Source organism: Gymnoscopelus microlampas, assembly GCF_963454915.1.
Source record: "Gymnoscopelus microlampas genome assembly, chromosome: 11".
NCBI lineage: Eukaryota > Metazoa > Chordata > Actinopteri > Myctophiformes > Myctophidae > Gymnoscopelus > Gymnoscopelus microlampas.
In genome coordinates, this window is record NC_139948.1 from 18,081,529 (window position 1) to 18,102,186 (window position 20,658).

Below are 20,658 nucleotides of genomic sequence, written 5' to 3' on the forward strand. Positions count from 1 at the left end.
AATCATGCCATGGCTGGTTGTTACTTACCCAACTCCAGATAAAAAGTATGACTGATCAGTTTGTGTGCGTGTGTGTGAGTGTGAGTGTGAGTGTGAGTGAGTGTGTGTATGTGTGTGTGTGTGTGTGTGTGTGTGTGTGTGTGTGTGTGTGTGTGTGTGTGTGTGTGTGTGTGTGTGTGTGTGTGTGTGTGTGTGTGTGTGTCACACACAGGTGACAGTGTTTATCAAAGTGTTCTCTGCATAGGTGTCATTAGAATTATATATGATCAATTATAGCAGGGTAGAGGTACACATCTCATAACATCTGCTGCTCTCTGAGAGAATAGAGGATATGCGTGTGACATCATCATCAAACCCGGAAGTTATGCAGGAATGCCTACTGAGTGTCATAAAAATACTTTCTGGCCTTGACAGCCCATGCATCCAAACAGAAAAGTCATATCTGATTGCATTAAACAACATTAAACAATGTTAAACTCATATTGCATGTTGCTTTGCCACTCGATTTGCCACTCGATGTGCCATTCACTTTAAGCATGCGCATATCCTCTATGGAGAGATAGAGAGACAGAGACAGAGACAGATGGATAGATTGATTATACACAGATTCAGTGCTTTAGGGTGCAGCAGTAGAACCAGGTGGATGTCATGAGAGTACTGAAGCGATGTGTGTAACTTTTGTGTGTGTGCGTGAGTGTGAGTGTGAGTGTGTGTGAGTGTGTGTGAGTGTGTGTGTGTGTGTGTGTGTGTGTGTGTGTGTGTGTGTGTGTGTGTGTGTGTGTGTGTGTGTGTGTGTGTGTGTGTGTGTGTGTGTGTGTGAGAGAGAGAGAGAGAGAGAGAGAGAACAGTGTGTCGATCGCTTTAGCCTGTCGCTTCTCAGCATTAACTCTCAGTTTTGTACAAAGAAAATACTGGAACTCAACTGCACACTCACACGTTCAGCACAGAGCTGTACAATCGATGGCGCGTTCGGAGTCGGTCTAGACTGGCCTAAGATGGCTGACCTTCTGCATTCAGTCGCTGAACTGTTTCTTCACCGAGACTCGTCTCCCTACGAGTTATTCTGTAACTCGCAAACACACTTCTGAAACCCAGCCAAACCACGACGGCCAGAGTCAGAGCATTGACACAAGCTCTGATCCCAACGGGAGAAGCTATACGACTGCATTGACATTCAGACTTCCTCTCTGAGGAGTTATCTATAGCCACTTGTCTGACCATAAGGAGTCCGCAGGGAGCTCTTGTGAGCTGGCTACTGTGTGAGTGGGAGCTTCTCAGAGCATCCCTTCCATCACACCCAGCGGGAAGTGCTTTGGAATAGGGATGCAACTATCCATTACCTTAGCGATGATTCCATTACTTTTTTGATTAATCGAATAATAGATAAGCATTTTAAATATTGTTTTATACATCAACGAATCAATGCAAAAACAAATACTAGTTGATCTTTTATAATCAGTTAAGGCGATTATATACTTTTTACGATGGTGTTGTGATAGTGATCTACAACCTGAGTTTGTAGATCTGCAACAACAAAATGTAACGAATGATGAAGTTCTTCATTAGAAAACATCAAAGAATGTCTGCACACCGCACAGCTGCCTTTTTTCCTCTCAACTACTTAAGCCCTATAGTATTATATACTTTGTGTTTCAAACAAAAGCTAAAGTACCCTGTCTACAAGCCCAATATTTTGACATTTCTGGGGATTTTTTTAAATGTATTTTGTATTCTTAATTATAATAGTATAATAATAACGTGAATGATCAGTGTCAGTCTGTTGGATGACCTACACTTTTTTCTTTTTCTTCTTTTTCTTTCACATTTACAGTGAAATTTGCCTCCCTCTCCTTTGGGCCCTTCTTACCTTAAAGCCCCCCCCCCACACACACACACACACACACACACAAGCTTGTAGATCGGCTACTTTTGTTATTGACATACAATAACTTGGCGTGGTTATGGCTTACATGGTTATGGAAAGGCTTGTTCATATCCACTAGGTGGAGATGGGTAGGATTAAGCACTGATAGCACTTATTTTGTAGAATTTCCACACTGCTTAGCCCATACGTTGAATTTAGACGTAACCAGACCTAGTATCAGTAGGCCGAGATGTCCGATCTTCTGAGTATGCGAGATTACTTAAGTCCTATATACTAAATAGCCAATCTACAAACTCACAACCTTTGTTTGTTCGTTTTCGACATATTTGAAAATTGTATTTAACGATAATGGCCGGGTTTCCCAAAGAGCTCGTGCGTAGAGCATCGTCGCAGGTCCGACGACGGGTCTAACGTGTGACGTCACATGCTTCGCAGTACCATAGCAGGCACGTAGATTTCAGGTCATGCGTGGCCGTACGCCGCTTGCGCAAGCGTCTCCTACACAGCTGGGACTCGGCCAAACCTACGCTCTACCCTCATTAGTAGCAGGTGGTTGTGCCCCTGCGTGCCATCTAAACTGGCTGCGATTGTGGTAAAAGTACATTCGTGAGACAGAATGCGCGCAGCATACTCCCCGCCCACAGTAGGAGGGGAGTACTGTCCTACGAAGCATTTTGTAACGAGCGCCCTGGGCCGCGTGTAACACCCATCGTTCAATGAAATCTATGAAAAGACCGACACACACACACACACACACACACACACACACACACACACACACACACACGTGTGTATGTGTATGTATATATATATATATATATATATATATTACGGCCGGGCTGGGCCGGTGCGTAAAAGGGCGAGCGGCTGCAGTGCTTCGTCCTCTATGCATGAACCCGAAGTTTACAAATCGTACTCTCACGGATGATCCGATCATCTAATAAAAATATTAAGCACATGCCAAGTTAACTAAAGGTATATAAATGATGCTGAGCTAAATATGTTTCCTTGATTTCGAAGTTTTATAGTTAAACGTTATGATGAAAGTGCAGTTCCTCTCACAAAGTGACAGCTGTTGCGCTCGGCGAGCGCAACAGCGCATCTACAAGCTTGTGACACGTTGTGAGCTTGTAGATCTGCTATTTTCAAAAGATGTTTTAACCATTCATAAACATGGCGAGCTGTTGCGCTCGCCGAGCGCAACAGCTGTCACTTTGTGAGAGGAACTGCACTTTCATCATAACGTTTAACTATAAAACTTCGAAATTAAGGAAACATATTTAGCTCAGCATCATTTATATACCTTTAGTTAACTTGGCATGTGCTTAATATTTTTATTAGATGATCGGATCATCCGTGAGAGTACGATTTGTAAACTTCGGGTTCATGCATAGAGGACGAAGCACTGCAGCCGCTCGCCCTACCCAAAATAACAGATCTGCAAGCTATCAACACGGCATGTCGCAGTGTGTTTGTTGTATATATGTCTGTTTTTTGGGGGAGGCGTCGCCCGTTACGCGTTAAGCTGTCAATCATGCAGGGGGACGCCCCCTCTATCCTCTGAATTTTTTGGAACGGCGAACAATGGCCGCAGTGTTTATTTAAGATCATTGAAATGTCACCTTAAAAAAATGCATTTTAATACATTACAGAATGTACCTATAAAAATGTAAGTGTCCAATTCATATAAAGGTAAGTTAGATAAAGGTGCGACTTTATCTTAGTATTTTTGCAAAATCCTGTATATATAGATATATGTATGCAAAGGGTGTTTAAACTATAGTAGGATAGCACTACGTAGTTGACGTAGGCTTTACGTAGGCTACGTCCAGGATCTCTTCACGCACATGCTGTCTCACGAATGTAGTTTTAGCACAGACGAAACGGAACCTACGAAGATGGTGTCTACTGAAGCCAATTTAGATGAGACGTTGGGCACACACAGCTGCTACTAACGAAGATAGTGCGCAGCGGGGTTGCTACTGCGCAGATGCGTGGAGGCACCTACGCAGCTTCTAGGCTACGCAGGAGCTCAAATTCGTTTGGGAAACGCGGCCAATGACATGTCCAAAATAGGGATGCCAGGGTTAATGTGGTTAAGCTTTTGTTCAACGGCAAGGTCAAAATGTAGAAAGAATGGGTGGATTCTCATGAAACATGGTGGAAATGATTGAGTTCAAACAGGAGGTGACAATCAACAGACAGAAAAGGTGCAGGCAGGGCTTGCATTTGTTTAATTATAGGAGGTAGCCATGCTGCAGCTGCCCTCTATCCAAAGCTATACAATAACAGGCATGCCTGCAATTAGGACACACCTGTTAGAAGAAGATACTGTAGCCTTGTCATAATATTGAAACAGACTAATTTGCCATAGAACTGAAGTGGGGTTCGCAGCGGTTCAGCAGCTACACACTGGATGGGAATAAAGATGAAGAGAAGCTACTGTTATTGTTATGATAAAGGTATCATTACTGTGTGTGTGCATGAATAAGCAGAAAGGGGATGAGATGAGAGGGAGGGAGACGCCTGTTGTTATTTTCCTCATTCACAGCATAAGCCATGGGGACCAAACACACATGGAACGTATTCGCTTCACAGAAGCAAAATAAAATGTTTAAAACATGCTAAACGTAATGAGAGCATTTATCAGGCTTTCAAATTGTGTGTGTGTGTGTGTGTGTGTGTGTGTGTGTGTGTGTGTGTGTGTGTGTGTGTGTGTGTGTGTGTGTGTGTGTGTGTGTTACCTAATTTGAAAAATGTGGTAATCGTTTAACAAACTCAAAAAAGCAATCGCATGATAAGTGATGTTGAAATTGAAAGAGTGCCTGAAATAAAAGCTTTTGGAGTGATAGATAGTAAATTATGCCAGAATCCGCATAATAAATTATACCAAAGCTAAAATGATAAAGTCAATTGCAATATGATATCAAGCTAAATTCATTATACACCTTGTATTGCTCACTTGTGGTTCTATACATAACTAACTGTGTGGTAGTATGGGAAATACATATAAAACCAATACTAATCCAAATTTCATACATAGGAATTGTAAAAATTGTTTTAAAAAAAAATTAAAAGAGGGGAAAAATTGAATACATAAAAAAGTATTAATAATAACATAGATAACCATATTATAGAGAACCAACAGCTCTAAAATTCAAAGATTTGGCTTTAAAATGTTTAACAATATAAAGTGACAAAAAAAAAAGATTACCTGAACATTGTTTAAAAAGGGAGAAAGTGAATATGATTTACAAGGGGGAAAAAACAACTAGTGAGGACTGAGGACCGACGTAAATTATCATTGTATTTCAGCAAACCACATGAACATGAGCGTCCCAATTCTGGTGCAAACATTTGGCAAAAATTGCAGCTCTACAAGCTCACGATGCATAACAAAAATGGAGGGGGGCCAAGTATAGATCCCTTGGGAACTCTGGTTAATTATATAGGGTTTAAGTGGTTAAAGGAGCGCAGCTATGGAACACCTGTAACAAGGAACTGAAAACATGTAGAACACTCAATAAGGTAAAACAATAAAATAACTTACTGGACAAAATGAAAATAAGGATGATCAGAAGGTTATAGAGGGACAGAGTTATGGACAAGGATATGCAAGTTTTTTTTGTTTTGTTTATTTTGTTTTTGATGTTTGATGTTACCTTTTGAAGTCAAATTGACATGTCATATACATTGTGGTGTCAGCCTACACCTGTTTCAGACTGCAACATTCTTAACCCATTAAGACCTGGAACTGTCTCATTTTTGATTTGAGCTAAAACGCATTGTTTTACACTTTGGGCTATTCAAAAATAGCAGATATACAAGCTCATAGCGCGGCACCGAGTGCCGCGCTACGAGCTTGTAGATCTGCTATTTCTTTTAAATCGTGAAAATTAGTGCAAATCTTTGAATATATATATTTTTAAAGCGAACATTTTTAACTCAAATCTTTGCTTTTGGGGGGTCCCTGGAACAAAATATTTTGATGGTGGTCGGCGGCCAAATACATATAATTTTGGGGGTCCTTGACATGAAAAAGATTGAGCACCATTGATATAGAAACATACGTTTTTGAGAATACTGTTTTGATTTAGGAGACATGTAGAATCGGCTTCAGGTCTCAATGGGTTAAGTTGTTTATTGTGTTGTTTTCAATAGTGGTATTACCTCATTGTGTATATATATATATATATACTGTATATATATATATATATATACTGTATGTATGTATGTATGTTACTGTGTATATGAACTTGTATATTTATACACATGACCTAACTTTTATTCATGTAATTTCAAAGACAGACAAACAAAGACAGAGTGCAAAAAAAGAGAGAGAGACGGAGAGATCGAGACACAAGCACATGGGCGAGCCAGCGAGAGACAAAGAGACAGGGGGGAAACAGGAGATTGCTGAGATAGGATTGTCAACGCTGCACAGATATGAAAGGAGGTTAGGGTTGGCAGAGGAGAGGAAAAGAATACCCAGATGATCTAACTGGCATAAGGGAAAATGAAGAGGGCGAGCTATAAGAGAGCTGAGAAAGAAGAACACAAAAGAAAACTCTGTGAATAAAGGCCCTCATTGAGCACAGCCCAGAGTCTACCTGCCGCCTCCTGTTGCCTAGGTTACCGCTTCTGATGGGCTGACAGAGACGAACAAGGGGAATGGATGGGTGGGTGGGGGGGGGGGGGTCATGCCATGGACAAACACAAACATGAGAAAAAGAATGAGGTTCGGGGAAAGTTATCAGAAATGTCTATTTCCAAACCTCTCTGTTTTGCTTTGCTGTTGTCATGTCTCTTGTCCTGTGGGAGGCGGGTTCAACTGTATCTTTCGATCTGGTATAGACAAGTCACACAAACATATGCACGCACGTGTACGCGTGCGCACACACGCACACACACGCACACGCACGCACACACACGCACACGCGCACATACGCACACACACGCGCACACACACACACACACACACGCACACGCACACGCACACAACTGTGACAGAATTCAACGCCCTTAAACCAAAATATCCAAGGCAACCCACTCTAGAAACTAGAAACTGCCATGTTGCATGCAAGGAGGTACCGTCCACCGGATAGGAGAAATAAAAGTAGAGGGACAAAAAACATGATGACGTCCAGATTACGTGGCAGCGGGCTGCTGCTCGACGAGGATTAGGGATAAATCCTAAACATAAAAAAAAAAAAAGCTGACCCAAATGTGTACCTCAGAGTTGTGCATGGAAAGATTGACCCAATAAGCCCCTTAAAATGACTGAGTCTCCTGGTTCCCTGGATAGTTCATCTCATACACATGTGCACACAATGCATGCAGGCACGCACACAGACGCACACACGCACGCACACACACACACACACACACACACACACAAAGAGGCTAGTGTTTTGATAGGGATTTTACCAAAGTTACATACATCGCTACAGTACTCTCATGACTTCCACCTGGTTCTACTGCTGCACTGCAGCACTGAATATGTGTATAATCAATCTATCCATTTGTCACACACACAAATTGATCATATTTTTTTCTCTGGAGTTGGGTAACCAGCCATGGCATGATTAGACAAAAGCCGAGTCCCTCCATCCTGCTGTTCAAACTGTCTTCTGTTCTATCTTTAACAATAATAGACCGGTGCCCATGTGTGTGCGTCCGTCCGTGAGCAGCTAAATCTCCGGCACCGTTGGCCCGATTGAAGCGAAACTGTGCACGCACACTCCCTGGACACCAGAGCAGAACCTCTGCCCCAGATTTGTAATATTATAACGCCACCAGGAGACCAATTTGTTCTTACTCCTACAGATTTTGTACAAACATCACGCAAATCGGTACGCAGTATCTCTATGGTCATTAAACCAAACGGATCAGTCAGATTTTTCATATTCCATCCTGATTGGCTAAGATTGGCTTCCAAAGTTTGCAGGATTGGTCCGTTTTGAACACAATGACACAAATCATGAACGCAGCGTGCGATTGCCGTGAAACTTTGCACGCACATTCCCACTAGGCGCAGGAAGAAATGCCACTCTATTCACATTGGCCTGTTATAGCGCCACCAGCAGGCCGATTTTTGTAACTTTTTTTTTTTTTAACAAAATGCCTCAAATCATAAACACAGCGTCCGATTGATGAGAAAAGCCGAATAAGAAATGCCACCCTTTGCACATTGGCCTATTATAGCCTACCTGACCTGGCGGAGACCTGTGCTCCGAGGAGCACTTTTTCTAGTTACTTTTTAAGTTTGATTGTCTCCTTTGACCTTTCGAACAAAATGACTATAATGACATGCCCAAAACAGGGATAGATTATTAATCGATTATTTTATCAATTGTTTTTTAATGGATTAAAATCGATTAGTGTTGCTGTTGCACCCCTATGCCGATATATTTCCGGGACCTATGTACATCGTTCTACAGCTCTGGCCATGAACTGTACGCCGTAGCTGGGTATATATCACGTCCATTAGCATTCATGCTCACTCTCTGACTCTGCAGCATTTCATTCCCCACAGACGACAGCGCCGGCTCTGCTAGCTATACACGATGCTCACTTTTATACTCTTGTCTCCTTGACAACAGAGCCCCTGTCGAGGGCTACTGCTGGTACAGATAGCATTGGTAGGTAGACGCAAACAAGTGCAGGCTATGCACAAACCAGCCGAACCTTGGATCTTAAAGTGTGACAGTTTTTATAAGTAAACCTAGGCCTAATTGATGCAATCTAGCCAGATATCACTGTGACAACCTTTGTGAATTAGGGATGTTAACAATTAATCGATTAATCGAATTAATCGATTAATAAATTATCAGATTAAATCAAACAATTAACAATTAATTGAAAAAAATATATATATATATTTTTTTAAATGTTCAGAACCCAAGATATGATGATTTGAAGATTTTCTGCTCCATTCACTTCTTGTTTAACTTACTGAAAAAGGCTGTATCTCGGCTCCTAAGCACTTTTTTTTTTGATTTTTTTTTTAATCTGAAATTAAGATTCTCAGATTTAAAAAAAACGCCGCTTATCAGTTAACCGGTTAATCGGTTGATAAGGTTATCAATTATCAATCAATGAATTGATCGATAATTTGCATCCCTATTGTGAATGACTGAATTAATAAGTTAGATAAAGAAAGAGTGAAAGTAACATTCAGAACACGACATCTGCTGTATGTAAGGCTCATGTTGCAGCACCAATCTTGAATGACTGTATCAACGCAACTTGAGATGAAGAATGAAGGACAAAGAAATCGTCAGTTATCATGTTAGAAGATCAGCTGACTCTCACATGTTGTCTTAGACACACACACACACACACACACACACACACACACACACACACACACACACACACACACACACACACACACACACACACACACACACACACACACACACACACACACACACACACACACACACACACACACACACACACACACACACACACACACACACACACCACTGCAGTGAAGATGGTCACTCTCCTCGGGGCCTGCTCCTTGTGAAGCTACGCCCCCACTGCATCTGATGTCTGATGTTCCTTCACAATCACATCTTCTGATACAGACCTCTTTCCTGGACCTACAGTCCCCCAGGGGCAAACACCAGTATAAGCCGCAGCTACGCACACATGCAGTACACATCTGTGGTGCACTTAGATGATTAATATTATAGTAAGGCCCATTGTTTAAAAAAAAAAAACTCATGACCTGCTCATGAATAACCTATAGCTATCTGATCAAAGCCCTGTGTGAGCCAAAAAGCTCACTAAACCCTGGGAAACCTTACTTGGTGGTTCAGTTCGAATCTTGTTTTTTGGGCCACAGTTTCGTTTCGGTTTGAAAAGGAAAAAAGTGAAAATTAAATTCTCTCTTTATTAGTACAAAAGCTTTTGAAATTCAGCTTTTCTATTCAGTTACATTCCATGACAACATCATAATTACCTGCGTTTAATTTTATTTTCAACTGAGGAACAAAGCTTATGTCACTGAATTCACCTCCGTGCAAGGGAGAGACACTGTTGCAAAGAAAAACATCACTTTACAGCAATAAAGCTCTGGCGTTTTGTTTGTTTTAATCGCTGCAATGCTTACTTATTTGAGCTGTAGCGTTGGAAATAACTAAACTTTTGAACGAGGTGCACGCCAGAGAGTCGAGATGACAACAACACTCATCAATGCAGTAGGCTAATAATGCTCATTTATTAATCTGACGGTGTTGCTCGTCGATGCTTGTAGATCGGCTAATTTTGGCGGTTTCTCCAGTGTCACAGACACAGTAACAATTCAGCAGTAAGAAAGTGTAAAGTAGTAACGTGTAATTTAATTGCTAAAACTGTGGATGGCAAACCATACGGCTCAATATTAACACATCGGGTGCCAAACACGGTCTGAACCGTGTGTTTCCATAGTGGCGGTTCCGCCGCTTCGGTGCCGAACACGGTCTGAACCGTGAGTTTAGTCTTTTTGTTTTTTTCGTTTTTCTCCGCGCGGGCGGGGCTAGAGCAGCTCCTGCGAAGGAAGTGCCAGATCGCTCACCGGAAACAATTTTTTTTCCCCCATCCGCTTCCTGTCTATTTCCTACTTTGAAACGCCTATATCTCCGAATCTGTTTCCTGTGGGGAAAACCGGTCATGCGCGACCCCCCCCCCCCCCGTTGTAACTCGCCAGGGTAATGTTATGGTTCCAGGCTGTAGCCAGGCTCATGGGACAACATGAATCGATGCTTTTTTTGCGTGGATTTGCTTGTAACGCACGCGGAATCTTTAAACAGCAAAGCGCAGTCAATGGGGAGAATGCTGGCACCCACGGTAAGTTGTTATGAAAAAATGCTGGCACCCGATGTGTTAAACTGAGAACCGCATCCCTACTCTACACCGAGGCAACTTAAAAAACTCTAAAGCAAGGGTCTTCACAACTTGTGAGCTTGTAGATCGGCTATTTTTGGCAAAGAGGTATAGGTGTAGAGAGAAAAAAGAGCAGACCAAGTAAAAAAAAATCACACCCAGTGTGAAGTGGGCGGTGTATGGTCATCACAACATGACTCACTTTAAAAAAAAGACATTTATCCTTTTTTTAAAGTGAGTCATGTTGTGAGTCATGTCCATACTGCTATTCATAGGGCTGCACATGTGTCATGTGTTTCGCTAGCCAATCACAGTCCTGAATTTGAAAAGTCAGCCAATCACATTACAGTTAGTGGTGATGACACTAGCTGTAATGTGATTGGCTGACTTTGCAAAAGTATCAATTTGCATTAACATTGGAAGGGTTAGGGGTATACAATGCGTTGTAGACTATTGGCCAATCACGGTGCAGGATTGGTCAGTGTCCAAAACTCACTTATAGGGGGCGGCCCCAAAAATAGAAGAAAAGTTTAATCTGAAACACAAAATTATACAATACAGAGGGGGTCCCTGCTTCATCTCTCTCTCAGCTAGGGGGTCCTTGGCCTGAAAAGGTTGAAGTCCCCTGCTCTAAATAATTCAACAACATTTAAAAATTGTGAAAATAGCTACAGCACAAGCTCAAAACGTGCTGTGTGAGCTAGTAGATCAGCTATTTTCACTATTCTTGAAAATAGGGCTTATTTTGTCCCCATCCTTTTTCTACACAACAGCTTGCAGATTGGCTATTTCACTTGAATGTTTGCCTATATGTGCCAAATGTTGCCTAGTATGACATGCCCAGAATAGGGATGTAAGGATTCATGTGGTTAAGAGGTTATATCACTCAGTATAGTGTAGAACACTGGTTCTCAAAGTGGGGTACAGAGGGACCACTAGGGGTCCTTGAGGGAGTTTCAGGGGTCCCCAGTAGAATGAGGAACAGTTTGCACACTTAAGCCCTATTTTATTTTTCAACTATTAAAAAATAGCCGACACGTTGCGAGCCTGTAGATCTGCTAGTTGTGACAAACTAGGGTGATGCCAATTGGGAACAATGCCCGTTGGGAACAATGCCTGTTGGGAACAATGCCTTCCCCTCCCTGTTATGCAATGCCTGTTAACCCATTGTACCCGTTGTCAGAGTACTTAGTGCAGTACTAGCCTCGGTCCCAGCCTCACTCATCTGCGAAGAGAAGAGCCTGGTCACGACCTAAAGCAGCGAGTGTCTAGCAAGTCCTGAGTGGACAGGATTTCTGTTTGCCCCGGAAACGATATTTTTTGACCAATCACAACACTCGTTTCATTCACGGAGAATGTTAACAGATTTGTAAAGCATCAACGTCATTTCCTTGGGCAGTACCTCCGCCAAATTCAACCATTTCCGGTTGTCAACTTCCTAGACAACCAACATCCCAGGTCTTGCCCAGCGTGGTGCAGTACCCATTATTATAGTATATACTTGGAGGCCAGTCTAAGAGGTCAATACTATGACGTCAGTTTGATGACATCAGGGATCTCCATATGACATCGGTATTATGACAACATACTGTATTGATCTGACTGACTGTGACAGACAGACAGACAGACAGACAGACAGACAGACAGACAGATGCATGCACGCACGCACACACGCACACACGCACACACGCACGCACACACGCACACACAGATGAGATAAATGTTGACAAATGTTGATACATCCTCTCTTATCCTCCTGGCACAACAACTTTTCAGATGGTGGTCCACAGCCTGATACATATCAATTTGGGGGTCCTTGACATGAAAACGTTTGAGAGCCAGTGATGTAGAAGCATCAGTCAGAGTTGACACAGCTCAGTGGAGGGAGAGAGGGGGGCATTATTACACACATACATACAGTACAGTGGCAAAGTGCAGTCACGTTGTTCACGACTTCAGGCAATGTGCTGCTGCTGCTTCTGCTGCTGTTGCTGCAGAGAGTCGGCTCCCGTTTTATCCACTTGGATCCCCGCATTCATATTCTGGAGGGGGGAACACTAGCCGAAAGATCTACAAGCTCACACTGACGTAGCATCTATATTTAGATCGGCGATTTTGTGCAGACGGACAAAGTAAAGAGCCAACTGAACAATGTGAGTTTACTAAGTTTAGGGGGTTTAAGTGGTTAACCTTTTTGTTTTCTCATTCTGCAATTTCTCCATCATGTTTTTTTCACACCATGCATTCACCCAATCCTGATTCTGTATAATAACTGACCGCCAGCGCTGAGGCCATCTAACTGGTCTGTTGATGTCGATGGAGACACGCCAACAATGCTTCCTTATCTTGAGCCTGTGAATGGGACAATAGCTCTTTCTGGGTGTTCCTCATATTCCATAATGGATTCTGCTATCATACAATGGGAGAATTAAAGCCTTCTCGGTGAACTCAGTCAGTACAGGACAGTTACTCATATGAAGCAGATATGAACTAAATGTATACAATAAAACAAACGGACAAAAGGGCACTATGCACACACACACACACACACACACGTTTACACGATACACCGCCACAGCACTTACTCGTCTATGCCCCCGCGTATCTCAACACAGTGAGCATCCGACTGACAATCAAAGCATCGTTCATATGAATGGCAGCATTACACAGTCCCTTTCATTCATGCTGGGTTAGTGGCGCTGTGACGCATGGAAATGGCCATGAAGACCAACCTGACCAACCTGCCGTCTGACAAATGCGACCGCGGCAGACGCAGCACAGTGAGCAACATGCATCGCATCAACACGCCAAGGTCACCAAGGTCGAGGTGTGCTTTCTAAATGACCACGTTTTCTCTCCCGAACACAAGAAACACCCCCCCCCCCCCGGGCCTTCACATCACCTGTGTCTTTCCACAGGAAGGACTTAAGAAAAGCTTAGCGTAACATAACGAACATTGCCATCAACTATTAGAGCTGTAAAGTCCTGAGACGGAAACGTTCTAACTGACCTTCTCCAGCTTTTCAAAGTGCTCCCTCAGGAACTTCATAGGACGCTCAGGCTTGGCGATGCAGAGGTTCACAATGCACTCTTTCAGGATCTGCTGAATGTTGTGTTTCTGCACGAAGACCTCGCAGCCCTTCAAACTCTCGTCTTCTTCCAGATTGGAGGAGGAGGAAGTGGCCATTATCTTTTATCTCTGGGGGGGGGGGGGGCAAAACAAAGAGGACAAATAGGAGGGGCAAAACAAGAGGAGTGCGGGATGAGAAGGGCAGTAGAGGAGTGTGGGATGAGAGGGGAGTAGGGGACAGAATGAAAGAGGGAGGGAGAATCAGAGGCAGGAGAACAGTGAACATTTAAGCCCCTGGTTGTTTGTGTCTCTTTGACGGATGGTGTGAAATGAGGTACTGTCACTTCCCTGGAGCAACGTGATAGATGTCTGCATGGATCACGTGTCCGTGTTGATGTAGATGGACAATTAAGTTAATGCATCACTGGAACAATGCTATGAAACTAGATGTTAATGCTACAGAAGATATTAAACCAACCACCTGTGCAGGAACAATGCAAGTGGGAAGAAAAGCACATACAAGAGTGTAACTAAACTGTAACATCTCTGCTGTTTGTAGATACAATAGGTTTGAGTTTAGTTATGTCAAATAACACAGCAAAGATTACAGAACAAGGCAAGTAGGTAGAAAACTACTTTGACAAAGACCGTCAACTCTTTAAAGATAATACCTGGCTCATATAGGTTTATAATCGATGAATTCAGAGTATGACAACAACCAAAATACATGTCTTAAGAACAGTAAATAACACAAGGCATAAAAATATTAACTGTGTGTGTGTGTGTGTGTGTGTGTGTGTGTGTGTGTGTGTGTGTGTGTGTGTGTGTGTGTGTGTGTGTGTGTGTGTGTGTGTGTGTGTGTGTGTGCGAGTGAGAGTGATGTGATATGATAAAACAGCGCACCTGTTCCTGTAGCCAATAGATAACAGTAGCTAAGCTAACGCAGCTAGCACGTCTTGCTGCAGTGACAACCGAATCACGACAAGAAATCACAATTAATGCATAGCTCAACGTTTTGACGCCATGCCTTATTAAGTTGCTGTTTTACAGCGAGGAGGCTGTCATCAAAACACGGCCTCTGTGTCGCACTACTGTCGCCCTTACCGTTGTGTTTGGGAGGATGCTGAGGAAACACAGTGGGAGTGGGATGAAGCTGAATGCTGGGATGCTGCTACTGCAGCTGGTTTATTGAGTCGAGATCCCATCACCGGGGAGGGGCAGTCACGCTGTGATTGGCTAGTTGGTTGTCAGGCAACCGATGATGAGAGAGGAGACCTATTATAAAAGGATAACGTAGCCCTCATAATTTGTTATTTGTGTGTTTTGCGTGGTTGTGTCAACTAAAAGGCAGATTAAAAACTATATCTGGAGTTAATATCATAACACTAAAGACACAGACCACAGACAAAACAATATTGTGTCTAAACAGACCAGTCAATGAAGTAGAAGCTGAAGTTGTATTTTTTATCCTTTTCATCTACCTTATATTACCTGGCTGGCTGACTGTCATTGTACTACTGGTCGCAGCCTCGTTCCCAGGCTCTCTAATGATTAGAATAGGGTCTAATCGGCAAAGCGGTCCAAAAGTAGTTGCCTTGACAACCACCAACTAGCCAATCACAGCGCGACCATCCCTCCGGGCTATGTGATCTCTGCCTTTTCTGCCTCTGCTGTGTGTGTTGCGTCGGTTCTGGTGACGTCGGCGTTACGTCGGTGTGTCATGTCTTGTTTGGGCTCTGCTCTGATTAGCTGTACGCTCCCCCAAACAAACATGGCGGAACATGAGCACCAGACAGCAGCAGCAGCGGCAGAAAAAGCACCAAACACCCCCGCCGGACACTTCGACTTCACGGTGCCGAAGAAAGAGATCACCACCGTGCCCGACATGGGGAAGTGGAAGCGGTCGCAGGCGTACGCGGACTACATGGGCTTCGTCCTGACGCTGAACGACGGCGTGAAGCGGAAGAAGATGACGTGCGACTACGAGGTGTCCGAGACGGCGGGGAGGCTGCTGGCCATGCTGGGCACGCTGGACCGCTGGATAGACGAGACCCCTCCCGTCGACCAGCCGTCCCGCTTCGGGAACAAGGCCTTCAGGACCTGGTACGCCAGGCTGGACGCGGAGGCGGAGTCGCTGGTCGCCGCGGTGCTTCCCGCCGAGCTGCCCGGCGCGGCGGCCCAGGAGGTGGCGGAGTACCTGAAGGAGGCGGTGGGGAACCCCACCAGGATAGACTACGGGACGGGTCACGAAGCCGCGTTCGCCGCCTTCCTCTGCTGTCTCTGCAAGGTCGGAGCCCTCCGGGCCGACGACCGGCTGGCGATCGTCTTCAGAGTGTTCGACAGGTACCTGATTCTGACGCGGAAGCTGCAGAAGACGTACAGGATGGAGCCCGCCGGGAGCCAGGGCGCGTGGGGCCTGGACGACTTCCAGTTCTTGCCCTTCATATGGGGCAGCTCGCAGCTGGTGGATCACCCCACGCTGGAGCCCAAGCACTTTGTGGAGGAGAGGGCGGTGAACGAGCACCACCAAGACTACATGTTCCTGGAGTGCATCAAGTTCATCAATGAGATGAAGACGGGGCCCTTTGCGGAGCACTCGAACCAGCTGTGGAACATCAGTGCTGTCCCCGCCTGGTCCAAAGTCAACCAGGGCCTGATCCGAATGTACAGAGCTGACTGCTTGGAGAAGTTCCCTGTCATCCAGCACTTCAAATTTGGTAGTCTGTTGTCTATCCAGCCAGTGAAGCCTGCTTGACCGTCATCACGGAGGAAGAACATGTATGTGATGGATAGACCAAACTTCCAACGAGACTTATTCCCCCTCCTCATGCCCTCTCCTCCCATTCAGATACAACACTAGCACAACATATACATAGATTTCCACTCCAAATCATGAAAAGCATTCATGCATGTAAAGTGCACATGTGCAGGAATGTGGTCCTGGAAGCTGTCATATACAATGCAAGGCTTAGAATCTATGATTTTTGTCAGTTTATTCATATTCATGGAGAGAATGTGTCCTCTTATTTATGTAACCTCTTATTTGAGGTTATATGGAAACCTTTTTTTAGAAGGGTAGGTAAGTGTTTATTGAAAATGATTGGTTAAGTTTTGTTTCATGTGGTCACATACAAAAAGGAGTGATATAAATGTTATTTTGTATTGAAGTGGACTGGAATGTTATTAACTCACCTTAGTTTTCTCCTATTTTGGCCAGCTGTTGTAGTTCTGTTGTCAACATCATAACCATACACATGCCAGCAACACGCGTGCTTCAGTTTTATGTATTCACCTGACCATGTGTACATGCTTGTGTGTGCCTTCATGTCTCTGAAGCAGTTTCAGCTCTGTGCAGAACTGTAGAGCTTACACAGTGATAGAGCTTAAATGTTGCAGTATTTTTTTTTTACATCACATTATAACATACCCCCCCCCCCCCCCCCCCCAGGATATGGGCAAGACTAAACTACAGATGAATGACATAATTGCACAGGATTAAGCTAAATCACCGTTATACAATTGTTTGCTTTATCGCTTCCTGAAGAGTCAATAAAGTTTTGGGTTTTGAATCAGAAGCTATTGTGAAGTTGTGGTATTGTTGAATGCTTGAATCTACGATTGTGTTTGTTTATTTATTGCACCTATGTCCTATTTGAGGTACGAGGAACCACACATACGATGAACAATGGTCTGGGGAGATATAATATTGAACATGGATCTTTTCTGTTTTTTTTTTTCATCTAGGATTAGGTATGTACCTATTATTATGTCCAGGGATTATCTGTAAAAGTGTGTGAAGTATTTTTTATTTCACCACGTCTTTAAAGGGATAGTTCACCCAAATGACTTTTCTTTTTCCTATGGATTAGTCACCCTTTATGGATATTTTTTAGTTTTTGTCGCATTCCAAAGCCAACAATTTGATGACCAGCGGACCGGTAGGCAGCGGTTCCGGTAGGAGATACAAAGGAGACTCTTTGTGTCTCCCATACCGGAACCGCTGCCAGTCATCAAAATATTGATTTAGGAAACGACAAAAAAATATCCATGAATTCAAGTCTCTATGGGGTGACTAATCCATAGAAAAAAAGTTATTTTGGGGGTGAACCATCCCTTTAACCCCAACATCGACAAGGTCACAGCATCGTGAGCTTGTCAATCTGCTATTTTCAGCTAAAGCTTTCCGCACAATAACAGAAGATACACTAGTATTGAATACTGGAGGGTCTTTGATTGAATACTTTATTTAGAAAGACATGGTAAAAGTACATGGAAGTACAATTCACAATACAAGGTCCTCTAAACTGGATCGCTCATAAAAGCACTTGGCTTATTTAAAATGAGATCCCCGTGCACTCAAATCATGATGACATTTAAGAAGACTCCAGTAACACATTAAGTGGTTAAATGTGTAAAATAGGTTTTATTTTAGGCTATTTAAATCACATTATAACGTAAAATCTCCAGGTTATGAAAAAGTTCAACTAAAGATTTACATCAAATCGGAAGTTATTGTATTGTATTGTACAACACACAAATTAATCCGAACACAAATGGGCAAAATAACCGTTAGGAAGGCCTTGTGGCTTCCTGACACTACCATTGACTCTCAGAGTCAATAAAGTTCGAGCTTTTGAATCAGGCGCTGCCGTAAAGTTGTATGTTTTTGTCGTGGAATTCCCGGGTGTCATAGCAACGGCAAAAATGGCAGCGACAGCGGCTGAAGACAAGCGTGCTTCTGCCGAAGTCGTGAGAAGTCTGGCCAGACATTTAAATTGTCTCAATGAAGACAACAAGACGACGCGTAAAAGGGCGCTGGAGGCCATCAAGAAGGAAAGCATTGATTCGGGTCTCTCCAGTGGCGTGTTGCAGGAGCTTTTCTCCTCTCTGCTCAAGCCTCTGCTGAAGTGCCTGTCAGACCCCATGGAGAGATGCAGGGAGACCGCCATCCTGATGCTGGGGGACTTTATTCGCTGTGTTCCTCGGCCGGAGGAATCGCTGCCCTATTTCATTCCCTGCGTGGTCCTGCGGCTCGGAGGAGAGGAGGTGGTGGAGCCGGCGGAGGAGCTCCGTCTGTCCCTGATGGAGGTTCTGACTCTCGCCGTGCATGTGTGTGGGAAGCATCTGGCTCCGTATCTGGACGACGTGATCAAGATCTTGCAGAGGGCCACCGTCGATCCCTTTCCGGACGTCAAAAGAGAAAGTTGCAAATGCATCGTGAACTTTGGAAAGTCTGTACCAGGTAGGTCGTCGTCGGCGACGAGAGCAGGATTTGTTGTTAAAATGCGTTGCCATGGTTCCCGAGACACGCTTTACTGCAGACGCTCTGCCTCAGTCACTAGCTCGCTCACTCCTAGAACTAGTCTATCTATTTTATATCTATCTATACTATCTACTATGCTACCTCTTGGCCTCAATTACAAAACCCATCTAACCCCTGATCATTTTGATAGGATTGGATGGCTTAGGGTTGAGGACAGAGTACAGCAACTTGCTATGGGCCTGGTCTTCAAGATACACCACAACATTGGGATCCCCCTGTATTTGTCAAAATACTTCCAAAATGTTAATGATGTCCATGATCACAATACCAAACCAATACCAAATACACAAACCTTGTCCAACCCTTTTTTGGCTCAACAAAGGGAAGTAACTCGTTCTCATGCTATTCCTCAAAAATGTGGAACGCCCTACCAAAAGGAGTAAAGGAGTGTAAAACCCTACTCTCCTTCAAAACTGCCCTAAAGATACACCTTCAGGAGGCTGCAATTGGAAAATGTCCCCTGTCTAAGTCCTAACCTTACCTACCCCCCCCCCTTTCCTTCTTCTTTTGTACATATTTCTCACTCTTTATACCAGTAACCTGTAAACTGATTGTATGACATTCTATAGTAGTTGTGTATAACTGTCTGTCTCTTATATGTCACCATGATTTGTGTGCATGGGGAACTCATTTGAAACAAGCTCAGTGCTTTTATGAGTCTTCCAGTTTAGTAGACCTTGTATTGTGAATTTGTACTTCCATGTACTGTTGTTCTCATGTCTTACTAAATAAAGTACATCAATCAATCAATCAATCTATTATTTGATCACATTTGTTATGTGATCAAATTATAGATAGTATAGAGTTAAGAGTTATGTGACATTAGTTAACTCTATACCGGTAGCCTGTTTACCATGGCAAGTTCAAGTTTGACCAAAACACAGCTTAAAAGACCATACCAGATGTTACTACATGTCAATATCCATTGGCCACATAGTTTTAGTTTACATAAGCTTCTGCCATTCTCACCAGATTTGTCTTATTGTTTTCCTTTTTCTTAGCATGTCAATTTGATTAGTCATTAAAACATGATTTCAGTTACACCATTCCTTTATTCTCACATGTAAATAATAGCAATAAGTATCATCATCATATCATCAATTAGGACTCTGGTGCTGGGTTTCCATGACCTTCGTTCTGTACAGATTCAGGATAATCTGAATGACAAATAAAACCGGACAGCAGTTTAAAAATTAAATTCAACAAATAAAGCAGCAAGAAATACTGTAGCTATAAACACATCCAACATTTTCTTGAGTCCACAGTCAGATCATTCCCAAAGCATACATGATGACAATATAACTAATTAACTATGGCATAAAATCATCAATAAGAGTAGCTTAGATGTGGAAGTCATATCAGGTATTATTATTCTTCCAGATCCTTCTTTTTTTGTGTGTGGTGAGAACTGTTCCTTCAACTCATGAAATGAAAATATGTTTTGGTTGAATCTTTACACTCGTCGTCTCCAAGTGTTTTGATTTTGACAAAGATGCTGTCATGACT

At 43.2% G+C, this 20,658-nt stretch overlaps 3 protein-coding genes across 3 annotated transcripts in view; 2 read left to right on the forward strand and 1 right to left on the reverse strand.

Annotated features, from left to right (window-relative positions):
• prkar1b (protein kinase, cAMP-dependent, regulatory, type I, beta) overlaps window positions 1–14,992 on the reverse strand; it is a 116,062-nt gene extending 101,070 nt beyond the window's left edge. Inside the window, exons 1-2 of the mRNA XM_084072056.1 lie at window positions 14,934–14,992; window positions 13,770–13,958 (exon numbers count right to left, since the gene is read on the reverse strand). Of these exons, the coding sequence (XP_083928182.1) occupies window positions 13,770–13,946 (177 nt within the window). The 5' untranslated portion in view covers window positions 13,947–13,958; window positions 14,934–14,992. The remainder of the gene's footprint in view (window positions 1–13,769; window positions 13,959–14,933) is intronic.
• A 598-nt stretch (window positions 14,993–15,590) lies between these two features.
• Window positions 15,591–17,404, forward strand: ptpa (protein phosphatase 2 phosphatase activator). The gene has a single exon (XM_084071796.1). The coding sequence runs from the start codon at window positions 15,601–15,603 to the stop codon at window positions 16,582–16,584; it is 984 nt and encodes a 327-aa protein (XP_083927922.1). The 5' UTR covers window positions 15,591–15,600; the 3' UTR covers window positions 16,585–17,404.
• Window positions 17,405–18,530: 1,126 nt separating this feature from the next.
• Window positions 18,531–20,658, forward strand: part of dnaaf5 (dynein axonemal assembly factor 5) — a 48,892-nt gene continuing 46,764 nt past the window's right edge. The window contains 1 exon segment of the mRNA XM_084071073.1: window positions 18,531–19,071. Within this exon segment, the coding sequence (XP_083927199.1) occupies window positions 18,534–19,071 (538 nt within the window). The 5' untranslated portion in view covers window positions 18,531–18,533.